This window comes from Acanthaster planci, linkage group LG05 (genome assembly GCF_054643075.1).
Source record: "Acanthaster planci isolate LZ-2023a linkage group LG05, COTS_SCS, whole genome shotgun sequence".
Classification (NCBI taxonomy): domain Eukaryota; kingdom Metazoa; phylum Echinodermata; class Asteroidea; order Valvatida; family Acanthasteridae; genus Acanthaster; species Acanthaster planci.
Genome location: NC_141781.1, coordinates 10,645,209 through 10,662,295, shown reverse-complemented (window position 1 = coordinate 10,662,295; position 17,087 = coordinate 10,645,209). Strand labels below are relative to the sequence as shown.

The window sequence follows — 17,087 nt, the reverse complement described above, 5'->3', positions numbered from 1 at the left end:
TGAACTGACTTTTCTCTAGCTTTAATATCAAATCATTCCCCCCCCCAACAAAAAAAATGAAGGGGAGAGGGGGTGTGTGATATCACTAGAGTGGCTGATACTACTAGATATTACTATTACTAGAGCTTTTCCAGTAATATCTTGTGATCAAATTGACAACAATTGTGTGAAACCTTAACGCTTGTTTCACACAAATGCTCATTTTTCCCAAGACTGGTCAGCCAACAATGTCAACTTTTCTCATTGATATACTCCCGGACACACACGAGGCTATGAACTATAAATGACCATACTAACAAAACCCTGTGTCGGACTGGATTGAAACTTGAAATGTATTGAAGTATACTTGTAATGAGGGTGATTCCATGCATGGTATGTTGGAAAAAGATCAAGCATGCGACATGCACCCATGAAATAGTCCAAAAAAGCTGGACTCTTTTAAGGTTAACCCTAACCCGCCTCAATCCTCCAAAATCCTCTGAATGGGCTTGGAGAATTTTAAGAGATTGAGGATGAATGATGATTTGAACATTAGAGGATTTTGGAGGATTGAGGATGAATGGTGATAGAAGCATGGAGGATTTTGGAGGATTGAGGACAGATGCTGATTTAAAAGATGGATTTTGGAGGATTGGGGATGTGCCCTAGTAAAAAGGCCCTAATGGGTTAGGGTTAAAGGTATTCCCTCTTGTTACAGTGCCCTCTTTTCACATGGGAAAGAAATACACACAGGGGAAAAATTTCATATAAAAAAAGACAGCAGGGCTGGTATCTCATAAAATTTACTGGAATGGAACACAAGAGCCACACAATTTACAGACAAATGTATTAGAAAAACACTGGACTTGTAGACTTCTACTGGTATTGATGCAGCAACAATAAGAACATCACTGGTCATAGTCCACTAGGTATTTCAAACACTGACCTTCAAACTACCACTAGTTGGATGATTTAAATACATGAAATTAGCAAAAGCAACATCAGTGACACAGCCAAGTGGGATTCTAAATGGCCGTGGCTCGGAATATGATGAGTAAAGCTGGAAATATGATAAGAATCAATTCTAAGGAGACCACATGCTAGTGGCTCCTAGCCACTTCCCATTAGACATGAGTGGTACCCCGGCAACAGCCTAACTTTAAGTTAGGTGTATCTGGCCATTATTTTGTGAAAGCCTGTTTTTTTGTGTGTGTTTCAGCTTCACCTGCCTGAGTTTTTAGGCCCATGACTGTAGAGATTCCAGTTAAATAACTTCTCAGGTAAATTCTAGTCTGTGCAACATCAGAACCTAGAAACCTCATAAACAGAGTCAAAGACTGGAATCGTTCCCTTTTTTGGAAAAGACAAGGCTTACAGTCCTCTGCTTTGAGCTTGGAACGCTGGTGTGAGCTACATCTTGAGAAACAAACAAGACTGTTGGGGTGAAATAATCAACCATTTCTGGTGATTTGAGCAGCAAGCCAGATATTTGTGCTGGCAAACTGTAGGCAGTGGTTACATTACTTTCAACATGTTCAGGTTCTTCACCCTTAAGTCAGTATCGCGAACCTTCGGTTAGAACAGTCAAACTTCAACACAACGGGGCAGCTCATGACCCACAAAAATAAATACTAAACATGTAACAGCATCACTTTCCCTGTGAACATTACTTTTGACAAATGCCCCTGGCTCCTACATTTACGGGCATGAATCTGAGTTAATCGTATAATAAACGTCACAGACAAAACAAACTTTCTCACACCTACCTCCGTGCTCACACATTCAAATTTTTGTATAGAGGGCTAAAGAAAAACACCCAGGTGTTCCACATCAGGCATTTCTGAAGGTGTTACACTGTATGCCTTAAACATTTCTTAATTTATGAGCCTGGGAACCGCTCATTCATTTTACATGGGCAGTGGTGGCCACCATGCCATGGTTGTGGGCAAAGGTACCGGTGGGGTTGCCAGCCCCTGAAAACATCAATTTTATGCACACGGTAAGTTTTCATCAGTCACTGCGTGTAACCACCATTTTCCATTTCAGATTTGTAAAGCATCCATTTCCTTGAAAACGGAACTTCGTAACTGGAACTACATGTAGATAATGGGGTCGTCCATTTCTTTGTTTCATTATTTTAACGAGCATACAGGACGTAAGCTGAGGGAGGGGTCAACAACCTGTGTGTATTATTCATGAACTGTGAAAAATGATGGGTGGCCACCATTTTCTTGCATACTATTTCAGGAGGGGAAGAGGTCGGAGGAAAAGTGTGTTAAGTACACTCAAGAGCATGACAAAAAAATGAGATGTCCCCTACAACCCAGGATTGTTAACAAACCAACACTATAGAATGAAAGTATCAAGCACCGAAGACTGAGCTGGTTTGGCCGTCATTGCATCTGCCATGAGATGTACAAGCAAAGAATGCTCATGATGAAACACAAAGGAAAGAGAAAAAACTGGCAGGGGAAAAAGGAAAATGCCCTAGACACAATTAACAATGACTACAAACCTCTTGATAGCACAGACTTGAATAAGGAAATCATAGCAATGACAGAGCTAGCTGGAGACAACAGGTCAGACATGTAATGTTTACGTTGTAAATTATCGGTGCACAATGAGTAAGGATGCCAGACTAGAGCTAAAGTAGGTGAGAAATTACTGATCCATTGAAAGAAAAAAAATTGTTCTCTAATAATCGTCTCAAAAAATATAAGACCTAACCTTGCCTTTGTTCACACATTTCTCAAATAATTCTTTGTCATTTCTACCCCTCTTTATTTCAATTTTCTTTTACAAGTTTTATCCTTCCACTTTTTTCAATTCAAAATCATATAACACAAAACTGATTAGGCAGTAGGGAAAATTAACTTCAGCGATTCCTGATTTCAGTGTGATTCTGCAATTGCCATCCAAATTCCCCATAAATGTTGACAGGCATCCCGACCGACCTTCAACTTCCAACATAAATCTCTGTAGACAGGGAACATCAACTCCTGGACAAACTGCCATGCTAACAGCACAGAACCCCAGCCTAGCTTTTTGTGTACAAAACCTGTCTCTTTTAGTCCAAACAGCTATAAAGAACAAAATTTGCAGGCCTCTGACAGCCTACAGCCAAAATTGTGTTTTTGTTTCCCTACAGCAGAACGGTTGACAGACCCCAGGCACCTTGGGAGATAAACAGTTCCTGACCAACCAAAACCAGTTGAAATATCTCCTGAAATAAAAACTGGTCCAAAAAATGCTGTTGTTTTTCCTGGCACAAGGTCACATGTATATTGATGTCACTGTAATAATTCACTGAGATACCAATGGCTAGCCATGGTAGCACTAACAAGGATGCTACACTTGAATTTAGGACTTCTGCCAAGGTGTAATTCAGTGCAGTACTTCTGTTCAATGGAAGGGTCAATGAGATACAAACTATCAGTGATAACCAACAAAGTCTTCAAAATTCCTGACTCAACTTCTTTAAAAGTGTTTGTAATGCCCAGATCAGGAATTTGTGTGTACATATCCTCACAAAGGAAAGAGAAGTTTATAAATCTGCAATCTATTCTGGCTTTCGACCTCAAAATCGATCCTTCTCCAAAAAACAGTTTCAACACATCTTGAAATTATTTCAGTTGAAGTACATTTTCTTGACTTTGGCCATGTCCAAATGCTCTGCAGCTGGAAAGCCACAGAGGCCCTGGTCTTAGCTCCAGAAGGGAGCAAACTGTCCCCTACATTTGGCTAGCCAATTTGTTTCATTTAGGCAAAGAACAAAATCTTCAGAAGCGACAAAAAAAGAAAAAAGAAACAGCTAAGAACTGTTTTTTGAAGAGCAAAAAAGGTTTCTTTGAAATCAAGATATTGCAATCAGTGCACTATTATCAAGACCAATGTCAAGCTTTTTGTCCCCTTAAATTACAGTGCAGTGACCTTTGACAGTTTGGGGTCAGTCTCCTATCTAGGATGGGGAAAAGCTGTAAACAGAATTTCAGACGCAGTAAGGGGGGAGAGAGAGGATGACTTGTGAGTACTGTGTGCCAGTTTGATGAATGAGGTGATGAAAAATGACCAAAACCTCTCGTTAATGGGCCATCTGTATGGAAAGCAGCATCCCACATTATAGCTTTCGATTTGTGTGGGCTCTAGGACAAGGAGTGTGCCCATGCGACATGGAAACCACGCATGCGACCTTCAAAACCATGGTTGTATGATACTGAATTGAAGCCAGACGTGTGCATGCGATGATGAGGTCGTGCGTGACACCGAAAACTACTATGCAAAAAAACCATCATGACGCCTGAGTGACACTGAAAATATACCTGGGCAACAATCAAATACTGTGCCCAAGCAACGTTGGAAAGTGTACCTGCGTGACACTGAAATACTCAATGTGCAACGTTGAAAGCCTGTGTGACATTAAATCCGTACAAGTACAAATTCAATGTGGAAAAACTAAGCCTGTGCAACATGGAAACGCTGTGCCCTCTGAAGGAAACAACTGGATGTGCAACACTAGTAAACCATGCCCATGTGTAACATTGGAAAACTATACATGTACATGCCCAACGTTGAAAACTGTGCCTTGATTGATCCCCCCCCTTCAAGTTACTTGGGAGTTATTTTATTCCAACAAAATGCTGTGTCTTTATTAGACAAATAATAGGTTGTTCATCCTCAGATGGATGAATTTTTATTTGGTTTAAGGGTAATTCCAGAAATTAGGGGTCCAAAAGTGTGACATTTTTGTATCACTGTTACATCTGACCTTTGTTATTTGACTTGGAAATATCACCGGAATCTACTTCAAACTATTACTATTTGTTTGGCAGGTAATTTGCATTAATTTATCATTCTTGGAAATTAGAAAATGTGTTCTGAACTTACAAAATCACATCAGATGTGACAGGGACACAGAAAAAAAATGGACCCCTAATTTCTGGAATTACCCTTAAATATCACAGGCTGTACAGTGGACCCAATGTCACACAGGTATGACAAATATTTGTCTGTCAAGGCGCTCCATACATCTGTAGCAAAACAGAAGGTGGCATTGGGGATGAGGGCCTCTCAGCTTTGCTCAAAAGCAGGTGATCACACACTTATTTCAGGGGTAACGATTAACTTAAAACCTGTTACATACCGGTAGATGTATCAATCAGGGAAAACACTGACAGCTACAGTCATTTGGAATTGGGAAAATTGACACAACTACACAAGTTTTGGGTGACCTAACAAACTGCTCTTACGCCCCCCTTATTATTTCAATTCCAATTTCATGATACCATCATTACTGTTTTTAATCATCCCTGTCTAGTTTTTATATTACAAAGTACAGTTAAATGATACAAAAGCTGTAATTTTTAGAGGTGGTAACACTGGTTGTGGTCTTAGTTGGTGAATCTTTTTCATTTATGATTTCACACCGTGCTGTCTTCTCAAGAGTAAAATGGTTCCAAGGTCAAGAAAAAAATTGATTTACCCTTTGAATATGAGTTACAAGTCCACCTAGTGCACAGCCAGTTGCTTTTGCTTGCCTTTTCCTAAACAATATCTTTGTCCTGTTTAGGTCAAATTTTTTAGACCAAGAAAGTACTGGTGAAATGATATTTGATTTGGGCATATGTTTCTAACTATTTATTTTGGTACTTTTCCACTTTTGCATTTGAAATGGTTTAGCCAAGCTGGGTAGCTCTCAGTATATCAATTTTGCTCTTGAATTGTCGAGTTCCTTGCCTTCTTCCACATTCCACACTCCCTCCCCCCCCTTCTTGGCTGATCTACTGGACAGCATTGGAGTCTTCTTTCTAATGGACTCAATTTTTTGTTTGGTTACTCAGACTCGGGCCACAAGACTTGATGACTCAGCTCAAGTGCGGCAAAGGTCTATCCAGAAATGATTGTTTTGTAATTCTCAGCACCCTTTCAATGTAAAATAGTTTAAGTGACTTGCAAAGCATTTGAGGACGTTTTTGGGGAGATGTAACATGCCAAGTCAAAAATAATTATCATGACACAACAAATACTTGGAAATATTGGTCCTCATTTTGCTCTTGCTAATCATAAATTGGAACCAATTTCTGCACTGTGTGAAACTTATGCATGTCTGTTCGTAACGCATGTCTTTTTTAAATGTGTGAGCACATCTGGTTTATGGAACGATTCAGACTTCGACTCAGATTTTCTGCTCGTACTCCGCCACAGATTTTTTTAACTTGCACTCAAACCAGCAGATTTCAGACTTGAAAGTGGTGCACTTGACTGCAACTCGAAAACACTAACTTTTCTATTTCCTCTCGCAACTCCCAAAGTAGACTGAAAAATGGAGAAAGAAAACAGAAAGAGAACTCAGGGCTACGGCAAACAACATGCAGACATAATTTGGAATCATTTGGAAGTACATGTCTGCAAGTGATTCTGCGCTTATTTCATTTCTGACGGGGTTAGGGTTAGAGTCAGACTGTTGCTACATACACATGCAGGTGAAGTCAATGGTGTTCCGTGAAAGACACGCTCATTTGTCAGATCTGGGTTGACAAAGTCAGACACCCATTTCTTGTCTCTCTTGTGGAACTGCGTCTGTCTGTCGCAGTTCATCTGCTGTGCATAAACATGGTCACATTATTCTCACGACTGCCTAGATCACGACTATGGAGGGAAAAAAAGGAGAGACCCATCCGGAAACATTGCTGATCGAGGAAAGGGGTGGGAAGGGAGATCAGAGGATACTGTATGTTTAGCTCAGGTGATGACAGAGATGTAATTGGAGACATGGGAGAAAAGTATTTAGCAGAAAGGGATTCTGTGAAATGTGCTACACCGAAAAATATGGAAAGGAAGTTTTCTTACATTCACTTCTAGAACAATTTTGTGTTTCTTCAATGTATGGAAAAAAATTGACATCCTGTTGGGGATTAATGTACTGAAAAGTGCAATTTTTAAAAACACTTATATCTGTCCATGTTTCTTTGGACAACAGAAAGTGCTGTTGCTGTGAATCAACTGGGGAATATACCACTCATACCACTCTTCTATACGTCATATGTGTTGAGTACTTCATCTGTAATTGAGGAATTCTGTACTCATGGTAAAAGCCCTAATTCCTGAGTTTGCAACATTACCAAACATCTGGTGCAGATATCTTAGCTGTTCCCTGTATCAGGGGTGAGATTTACCAATGATAAAAATAGCTAAAAACAGCTGAAAAAGAATTGTGAAAATCTCCTATACTTTTGTACACAGCCAGTGAGGAAAAAAAAAGCTGAAATCCCAAACAAAAAAATCAGCCAAAAAGCTGAGAAATCTCACCCCTGCTGTACCTATGGCATCGAGGCTTGTGACTGGCAACCCAACAAACATACCAATCAATTGAGACCTGTTTCAACAATTAGGTCTAAACAGCCCAGTTGAAACAATAATTAAGATGCAGCTGGGCTGAATCCTCCAGTTCATATTTCTTCCATTTATCCTCAGTGTCTGTTAGCAAAGTAAATGGCTTCGTTAAAATGACAAGATTATGGAAAGGATTCTCTGAGATTTTGCATGCTGTTTTTAATCATTCTGATAATGTTACTTGAAAAACTGGTCAATTCTTGACAGCATAATAACTTATTAATGTCAATAGATGCCAGTACTTAAGGGGAAAGTGTGCTCCATGTCTTGAAGAAGTAAACGAATGACCAACAAAGAAAATCCAACCTTTAGATTCCAAGAGGTACTAAAAGGTAAACGTGATGCTTAGCACAAAATCATACATTTTAAATTTGGGATGTCAGCTCAACTTACAAGAATATGTTAAATTTGGGCAATCTGGAGAGTGTATGGCTCCACAACCTAAACAGTTCTGACCATTCCTGAATGCTTTGGCAAGTACATGTTCGTTTTTGAACTTAATGTGATATGCAAATTTAACTTAAACATAACAGTAAATAAATCAACAGAACTGAAACAAACAAATAAAGAAAGCCCTGAATTTAAAAACACAAATTAAATTCAGTCAAGAGTTGAAAAACAAGTCACCATTGATGTGTTGCAGTATGTGGGAAGAACATGAATGAAAAAAAAAAAAAGACACAGAGAAATGGCCGAGATTTAATCAACATCCACGGCTTATGGACGAAGATCTTTCTTTCAACATGGTATCTGCCATGTGTTAAACTGTCATGTGACTGATGTTATAACTCAAAACCAGGCCTGAAGTAGGTCATGCTCAACAATTACTCTCTCCCCACTGTAAGGTTTACAGTTCAGAGTGATCCAAAAAAAAACTTTTTTTGTGCTGAAACCTTCAGTTGTCAACAGGAGTGAAAGCTTCGGGAATAGATTGATCAACAATGGCCAATAGAGGGCACTATATAATCAACTAACAGAAAACACCCTTTCTAGCAATCAGGCATCAGAACTTAGTATCAATGCATGAGGTACACATTACGAGGTCCAACAACACAGCCAGAAAGGGCATTCACAAATTGTATATAATTTTTAAATGTTACTTTACTATAGTCCTGACCAACCGGCACATCTTTATGCATGTAACGGTAAGTTGCCAACAACTGATTCAGAGAGCCATGGTTATTATCACATGCATGTGATGAACTTTGGATACAAATATCTCTTTGCTTCCCATACACAGTTTCAATGTGAATAATTTGTTTTGAGAGGAAAGAACGACAAAGCTAGCTCATGAAAAGGCACAGGACAAAAGACTCCATTTTGCACTCAAATGTCGACAGTGACATGGTGGTTTAGGTGTGAATAGCAGTACGCACAGTGAATGCATGTAGAATATATCCTGCATTGCATGCTATATAGGATAAATATATCATATCCTGTATATCCTATGTAGCAAAGATAAGAAGAGGTGTAGTAAGGTTGAGGCATATCAATATCTATCTGTAGAATTCATGCTTACAGAATAAATCTGGCACGGACAGTGGGACTAGTTAAAATTTCCAGGCTGTCACATTTCTAAATTCATAGAGTGAACAATCAATCAGCCAATCATGTATCTGAGGCTAACGGGTGGCATCAACCATATCTCTTTTCAAGGCATGCTTTTACCGGTGCCAATAAGGTCCACAGAGTACCGAAGTGTGACGTCACTGTGAACCAGAACGTACAGTGCAAACGAATGGAGTACGCGCGCGTGTTGGTTCACGCGCTGGTTCTCGGGCTAATGCCTTTTACACACTAATTGTGCACGTGAGGTATTCACTTCGGTACTCTATTCCCAACATGGTGGCATGAATGAGTGTTGTGCTTCATTGTGAAGGTACTTGATTTCATACTCTGTCTATGTCAGAGGCAAAATACCAGTAGCTTTCACATTTGGACCGATTCAAAACCCACATCCTTCTTTGCTGGTGCATGACAGGCTCAACCTGAAGTGTAATCAGGAGTACTGTGTTCTCTGCAGCATAAACCATACCACAGAGGTTTGTCCAAGGCCACACTGTCCGTAAAACCCCACCCTCCTCCCAGCCGAGGGGTTTAGGCGTGTTACCTGGGCTTGGGGAAGAACCGTATGAAGATGATCATCCAGAGGAAAACGATGCTGACACAGAGCAGGGAGCCCCAGAGCCACCAGTTGCAGGCCCGCTGGGTGTGCTGCTGCAGACGTTCGCTCTCTACTTTGAGCCTGCCGTAGTTGCTGTCGGCTAGCTGGATGGTCTCCCCGAGCCGCTGCACCAAGAAACCACCAAGGAACTTGGGTGAACGCACGGGTTAATCAACACTTTCAGAAAATGCTGGTCAGGAAAATTTCCTGGCAATCTAAAACCGCCTGAGACCAAAGCACAGTCAGTATAAGCAAATCAAGTGACCCTGGCAATACTATCGCTGGTCACTTCTTGAAGTGGCCCCCGCCAATGGTGGTAAGCAATGTGTGAAGCGACTTTTCCGTGACAGTTGCTCTCTACAAAACCCAACACGATGCTTTCTGCTTTTAATGGGGGCAATCAAGAATGTCCGATGAAAAGTTCCAGGATTCTTCTATAAATCACACAACCGTAGTTCGCTGATCCTATTTGCAGTCAAGCAAAAGATCTCTCCGAGGCACAGGACTTGCAAAACCAGGAAGAGATTTGCTCAGCAAAACCAGCCAATATGTAATGCCTCAGATATCTCTCGTTACTGGTTCACTACTGATTTTTACTCAGCACATAAGTTTGCTGAGCTTCATGGACAACCTGTGAGATCAATATGCTATGGGATTGTAGCAATGTGGAATCTACAGTTCATGTCACCTAACAAAAGAAACACAGTGCACTAACAAAGAGCATCCATTGTTATTGCAACGTACGCATTTTGTCAAATGTTCATAGCGTAACCGGCAGTGTTGTATTTTAGTCCGTCACAAGTCTAGTCACAAGGCCAGTCACAAGTCCCTTCACAAGGCCAGTCACAAGTCCCTTCACAAGGCCAGTCATAAGTAACAGGGTGAACAATGACAAAAGAATGCTTTTGTCACTGCTCATTTGAATAGCAAGTGAATTGGTTGAAGACTGAATGACTTGTGATGGACTTGCAGGGACTTGAGGGACTTGTGATGGACTCTAATACAATACTGCTGAGCAGGACCTCACACTGGGCAGCATGATGGTTGGACCAAGACGTCAACAAAATAAACATTCAAAAGCCACGGTACGAAGAACGGAATAAATGTTCTTACACGAAGAAGACATGTCTTTCGGGCCATCCATCATTTGTGCATGCAAGTTTGTGAGCGTACTACACAAACAATGCTTGATCAATATGGACTGACTGCACTGTCGGCGTATGGATGCCACTGAAATGATTCACCTGTGTTTTTCCTTGCTGCTAAATGGGTACTCGTTCCTAGGAGTCCTGTGTCCAATTACACAGCCCTACTCATCACGGAATTCTACGATTACGAACACGACTCAATGCCTACTAAAAAACACTGGCAGGGAAAATGTGACTTACCCTGTCAAAACACAGTTCTTAGAGGATGTGTGCACGCAGTGCAAAAACTTAAAATTCCTTGTTGACTCATGAAACCCACACTAAGTGTCAGAAGGGGGATTTTCTGCAGTATTAGCACAAGGTAAGCTGTGCATGAACTGTACATGTATGTCCGACCACCAGTCGCTGCTTCTTATTAATACGCATGCACAAAACGGCCCCACTCAAGTGACCCGAGTTTAACATTTTTGTGAAACTCCATCTTCACTCACAGTTTGCCATTAGTTACAACTCTTACTGCATACACAGTCTATGAAATCTCTTACAATTACTGTCACGTCAAAAATTATCTCTGAACTTACACGTAATTACCAAGAGGCTACTGATGACTAGCAGAGCAAGTGCACTCTGTGGTCCGGTTCCCAACAGTTGCTAAAGTAGTCCAGCTATCCATGATTCAAGAGACATCGGTTGAACTCAAGTTATTTGCAGTTGTCACTTGCCTAAAGATTCTTCTCTCACTGATATTTTGCCTGAGCATCTAATCTTACCCTATTATCCTCTTGGATGATGTTGCTGGCCGCTACCGTGTTGTGTTTGAGGCTTCTAGTCAGTGACAGCATCTCCTCCGCCAGCTTCTCCTGCATGTTGTGGTGATGCTGGAGCACTGCATCCAGGTCATCTGACGATGCCTTGTCGTCAAGGTCATGTAATCTGTGTGGACGAAACCAATTGGAAGGATTTTTTTTTTCAGAAAATTGGTGTTGGGAGACAGAAAACTATTTGGGTACATAGAAAACTGTAGTAAATTACCAATGGATGTTCTTGAATTTTGAGGCATTCCATATGCTTTTGGAAGGGAAGCTAACAAGTCCCCCCGATTGCTTGTTTTCTCCTTCATTTCCCCCTCCCCCCAAGAATATCTTCCTTTTGGGGAGGGGAGCCGTGATCTCCATTGGCCTCCTGGATCTGGCAATGTTGTGGTATGCATTCATATTTCTTTACAATGACAAATTCCACAGCAGAAACTTAACTGCTGTGGCAAAATCATTTTCAAAGCAACTTCAGTTTCAATAATGGAGTGACAAGCTATATATGGAGTTTACCTTCTATGCCTCAATCCATTCTCCTGTAAATCATCAGTCTGGAAAGGAGACAGAGATACAAATACTCTTTATAGCATGGGAAAGCAGTTCTGAAAATAAAACACTGGTCAATGTCAGTATCTCCGCAGATAAGAACAGAAAAGCGAACAAAGCTCCACAAACTAAATGACGGAAAATGCAGAATGGATTTTTTTTCATGACAACATAGCTAAATCTAAGTGTCCTTGCAATTTTCACCCAAGGACAATTTGGGCCAAAAATCAGCACTCTTTCAAATTTGTTTTGCTTTGAAAATCCATCAAGCTATCTGATGCTGATAATTTGGGAAGCCATATTTAACAAATGTATTTGAATCAGCAAAAAATTTAATCTTTTTCACACAGGGATAAAATTAGTGCTCCATAAAGATGTAACTAAAACAATGACAAGCAAAATTCAACCCAAACTTTTTTATTTTCAAGAAGGGGCAAATTCAACTCTTAAATTTTACACAAATGTAACAATTCTGCACCTAGCAGAAATGTCAACAGCAAACATGTTGCCAATACCATTTTCCTTGTTTTTGAGTTTCTACAAAGGGAAGAATTTTTTAGTAATCTTTATTTGCATTCAAATAACCTTTGGTCGCTATAGTATCTAGCATTTCCAGTGGAAGTTACAGATCTATTTGTGTCATGAATTCCTCTTGATAATGAATCAACTCTGCAGGTAATCTTGACCAATTCTGTTTTGAAAAGTTACCAACTTAAAACATGACTTTCCTGGAAATTTAGTTTTGTGGTGCATCGCAAAGTTTGTCCATTCGCAAAAACATGACATGACACGGTATACATCTCAGCTACTTTTGGGAACAATAAAACTTTCTAGATCTGCTCGGTACCTCCAAAAGCTCCCGTCTCATCTCATTTGCATATCTGGACGTCGCCTGCAGATGGAGGTCTTTGGAAGATGTTGGCAGAACTTTGGAGTGCGTCTTGGGCTCAGACGAGATGCTGGTCGATGAGTGGGCTGGGGCTAGAAGCTGACTGGCCATGGCCTTGTCACTGGCCGAGGTCTGCCGAAAAAGAATGTGATCCAGGATCAAACTTTCCAAAGAGACAAGAGTGGGGAAATGTGACCTAGGGGTTAGGGTTGGTAGCTTCTGATCACAGGGTCAGGTTTGAATTCTGCTACAGGGCACGCCTTGTGACACTGGACAAGGCTCTTTACCCTGACTGGTCTCTCTCCACCTAAAGGGGTAGCCATTAGGGATGACGGAGGTATTTGCAGTTGATTACCCTGCCGACATCTTAAACACTTGCGTTACAGTTGTATACTTCCAGGAATTCATAGGATTGTTTCTGGGCCCAAGAAGCAGGAGTAGTTTGATGTAAAGCACATCAAGAATCCTTGGGCACTGATATGTGTTGTACAAATGTGTTACATTCTTACAAGCATAGATACAATCCTATGCAAAACTGTTGACACCCTGCCATGTACATGTACAATCCATACCTCTCCAGTGTCAGTATTCATATGCTAGCAGCGCCTAACAAAATTGACTAGCTTAACAAAACTACCTTTCAAACTGACACGGTTTAGAGGGACATGGGAAGGAAAATTTCAGAATTGTCCAATAACTCACTGCAGTACTTTCTAAGTTTCTTTTCCAAACAATTTCAAACACAAAACACTCCATTCCAATTCGGATTTTCCAAAGACACAAAATGTGTCAAACTAATTTGGGAAAACAAAAACTACCAATCAAAACAAAAAAAAAATCACCAAAAGTTTATGAGCTTACCAGTTTTTCTGTTTGGATGAGGCCCTTCAAGAAGTCGATCTTCTTGGCATATTCTGCAAGTGCTTCTTGACTGGGCAAACTAAAATAAAAACAAAATGGCCGATAAGTAGTGCTGGTCACACACACTGCATTGCATGTAGTGTACGCCAATCATCTTCACCTTTTCGGTCTGTGCATACGTTTGTTTAGGAAGTACAAAATGTAAACTTGTAATTGAGTGAACAAACTCTGTGGGACTCACTGAAGCCTGGGAATAAGTATAGACGTCACCCAGCACTACATACATGTACATGTACAGACTTCACCTGAACATGTCTACATGCCGTTTGTGTTATGATGCAGGAAATTCATCTGCTGTGTCCCCATCTACTGTGGTTAGTCTCAGTCGGGACTGTTGGAGAGTGCAGCTCTTTTTGAGTAAGATTCAAGATTCTGTCATTGGTCAAATCACAAAGTGACCTATATTGCACCTACAAAGCTTATGTACAGTAGCACCAATTTGTGGGACAACAAAAGTGTCCTGTGCTTCCATTCACTGTGCGACCAGCACGTCATTGATCCATAAATAATTGAAAAGGTAACTTACCTGGGGGATCGTTTTAGTTCAGCAAGTTTTTCTTGAAGTGCGCCCACAAACTGCAAATGAAAATGGCAAGTAATGTAACCAAGACAGAAAGTAATTGGCCCACATGGGTACAAAGAGGTATTAACCCTAACTCCCCAGGGTGTGTGCTAAATCACATTAAAATTGGAGGATTCAGGACTGTTAGGGTAAGAGAAGCATGAAACATTTTTGTTTCAATTCACTAACATTTGCAATTATAACTGGAAAAAAAGGTGACTAAATTTATGCCCTTTTTGAAAGCGAGATTTTAATAGAACATAAAAGTATCAACATCATGCTATATTTACCAGCACACTATCCTATGGGGGCTTAAATGGCTCACAGCCAACCTCACGACAATAGGACAGTGTATATGTGAACAAAAGGTCACATCAAAATGTTATACAGGTTTATTGCTGACCAATGTCTAGCTGTACTTGTATAACAGGCATTACTCTGTGTAAATGGTGGCCCCAGTCACCCTGTTTATCAAAACTGACCTGTGACCTTTCCCCTGCTTCATATCCTGTATGACCTTACCTTCTCCAATCGCCAGTCTCCGTGGTCCTGTTCTCCAGCCATGGTCTCACATCTTGTCAGCAATCTCTGGAGGTTGATCTCAAGCCTGGATGCCATCGCCATCCTATTATGGTATTAAGCATTTATTGGCAAATAAATGGCCCAGTTGGTTGATACTGTCCAGGACAGAAAAATGTACGCCAAGACTGACACAAAAATACAATATCTTGTGGTCCACTGGTCACATACTTTCTTTACAGCTAGCACTAAACTCATACCAAAACCACGAAAAGGTCCTCTTCTTGTCCTGGGACATGCATGTATTAGGCCTATAAAAAGACTTACGAACATTGTTGCTGGTATTCTCCATCCATCACATAGAACACTTCCAATTTTTTTTTTTTCCGACCAGTCTCACAAGTACATTTACCCCCTAGAACTGAGGGGTCCGACGTCCGCCCTGCTCCCATGGGGGGGGGGGCAGACATCGGACCCTACAGTACTTCTGGGGGTATCTCGTAGGGTTTGTGCATGGGGTGTCAAGTGGCGTCTATGTACCGGGCTAGGCCTGGCCAGACATGCTATATTGCTTGACCTGTAATTCTAATCCAACTCCTCCCCGGCCGGCCCCATGTTGTAAAGTCCTGAACGTTTGTGAACTGAAAACATGTCCAAGACAACTGCAGACTCGTGTGTTTGAAAGTTTGGGAAATAGTTTGAGAAATTTTGAGGGTATTAAAGTAAAATCTTTTTCTTAGTCAAAAACCATGATGTCGGCCCTGCAGAGCCGGCCCGCTGCAGTATTTTCCGTGCTGGTGTCATGGTGCATTTTTATCGGCCAGCTGGCGCGCCATCATTACCTTATGTGCTACGACCAATACGCACCGTCACCGCGGCCCGGGTCGACTCCAACTTAGGTAGCCAAGTTATAGATGTTTACCTCCACTAAAACTAACACCAAATGTAAATCTTGTATTCTACAGTCATCCCATACAAAATGATGATACATGAAAACAATTTACGCTGTAGTCATAACCCCTGACAACTCCACAGGTTTGGCATGTAATCTGGAAATTAAACACCGCTGGATCGAATGAGGGCGCTGCGCGAAGAAAGCTGTGCCACTGTGCACTAGTGGCCGAGACGACCAGTTTTTTACCCCTATGCTGTGATATGCAGCTGTGATAGGGCCTACCACTTTTAGTTCAAGGAAAACTTGAAGGGTTCGCTGAAGGCCACTAGTTACTGTCTTCATTCTCCTCAATTTATTCTGGTGTTTCGAAGGGGAAAAAAATCTTTAATGTTTTTGGTACGTTTTGAAAATAGCTGTTGAAGCTCTTTCAAACTGTGTACTGCGGGTCTTCACTTGTAATTTTCAAATCATTGAAAACGAGAATCATGCGCACATTGTCTGGAGCGTTCCTTGGGTTCAAATATCCTGGGGGGGGCATTCTCAGAAATATCTCTAGTGTCATCATATTTGTCAGAATATTCTCCTTAAGCTTAATTACGGTACACATGTGCTTAAAGCATAGCTGCAAGGAAGTTTTCTTAGACAGTTTTTCTTCAACTCGTTATTCTTCTTCGATGTCTGCAAATATGTTATATTCCAATTCGGTTAACTGCATTGAAAAAATTGCACTTTTTTAAGCAATTGAAATTATCCAGGCTTTTAAATTTCTGGACAACTGAGGGCACTCTTGTTTTGAAGTCATGACTAGTACACAGGTGTTTCTGTTCAGATTATTGTAACCTAGAATTTACCTACTGAAACATTTCTCAGACAAGGAATGATGCTTGTTCGTTGCTATGCTCATAAACCACTTTGAATCGGCAAAAAGGGAAAAAATGAGTCCAGTAAAATATCTAAATGCTCAAAATGCAGGACCTTTTGTGTACAAACCACTGTATTGTTGCGGTTTTCTTCCTGGGATGGTATCACAGTTTTGCTCATGAATATGGAAATTTCACTAGTATCAAAACCAAAAAGGAAGTAAAATACCCTTTGAAATAATGAAACAAAAGTTGAAAAATAAGGTTAGCAGAGACACAGGTGCATTTTGAAGGTTTGTTTTGAAACAAATGGATTGCAGCTACCCTTTCAATAGTAAAATGTACTTCGTACTTCAAATATGTATTTTCAGAAAAGCTAATTATTGTTGTACTAATAAATCAT

At 40.7% G+C, this 17,087-nt stretch overlaps 1 protein-coding gene across 2 annotated transcripts; it reads right to left on the bottom strand.

Moving 5' to 3' along the window:
- Positions 1 to 7,502: 7,502 nt before the first annotated feature.
- use1 (unconventional SNARE in the ER 1) lies at positions 7,503 to 16,000 on the bottom strand. 2 transcript variants are annotated; one of them, XM_022240961.2, is made up of 8 exons: positions 15,772 to 16,000; positions 14,933 to 15,035; positions 14,375 to 14,424; positions 13,789 to 13,867; positions 12,886 to 13,059; positions 12,006 to 12,043; positions 11,451 to 11,613; positions 7,503 to 9,657 (listed from the first exon to the last, which is right to left on the bottom strand). In XM_022240961.2, the coding sequence occupies exons 2-8, from the start codon at positions 15,032 to 15,034 to the stop codon at positions 9,475 to 9,477; spliced, it is 789 nt and encodes a 262-aa protein (XP_022096653.2). In that variant the 5' UTR covers position 15,035; positions 15,772 to 16,000; the 3' UTR covers positions 7,503 to 9,474. The 2 variants fall into 2 exon arrangements, with proteins under 2 accessions (XP_022096653.2, XP_022096664.2); XM_022240972.2 differs by having other exon boundaries at positions 15,797 to 16,000.
- Between the last annotated feature and the right edge of the window lie 1,087 nt (positions 16,001 to 17,087).

What these genes read in the sequence shown, in the direction of transcription:
- use1 (XM_022240961.2), bottom strand. Translation starts at nt 15,034, where the DNA reads ATGGCGATGGCATCCAGGCTTGAGATCAACCTCCAGAGATTGCTGACA. An exon ending in GAGACTGGCGATTGGAGAAG is followed by an intron (nt 14,425 to 14,932) that starts GTAAGGTCATAC and finishes TTTCATTTGCAG; the next exon opens with TTTGTGGGCGCACTTCAAGA. An exon ending in GAACTAAAACGATCCCCCAG is followed by an intron (nt 13,868 to 14,374) that starts GTAAGTTACCTT and finishes TTTTTATTTTAG; the next exon opens with TTTGCCCAGTCAAGAAGCAC.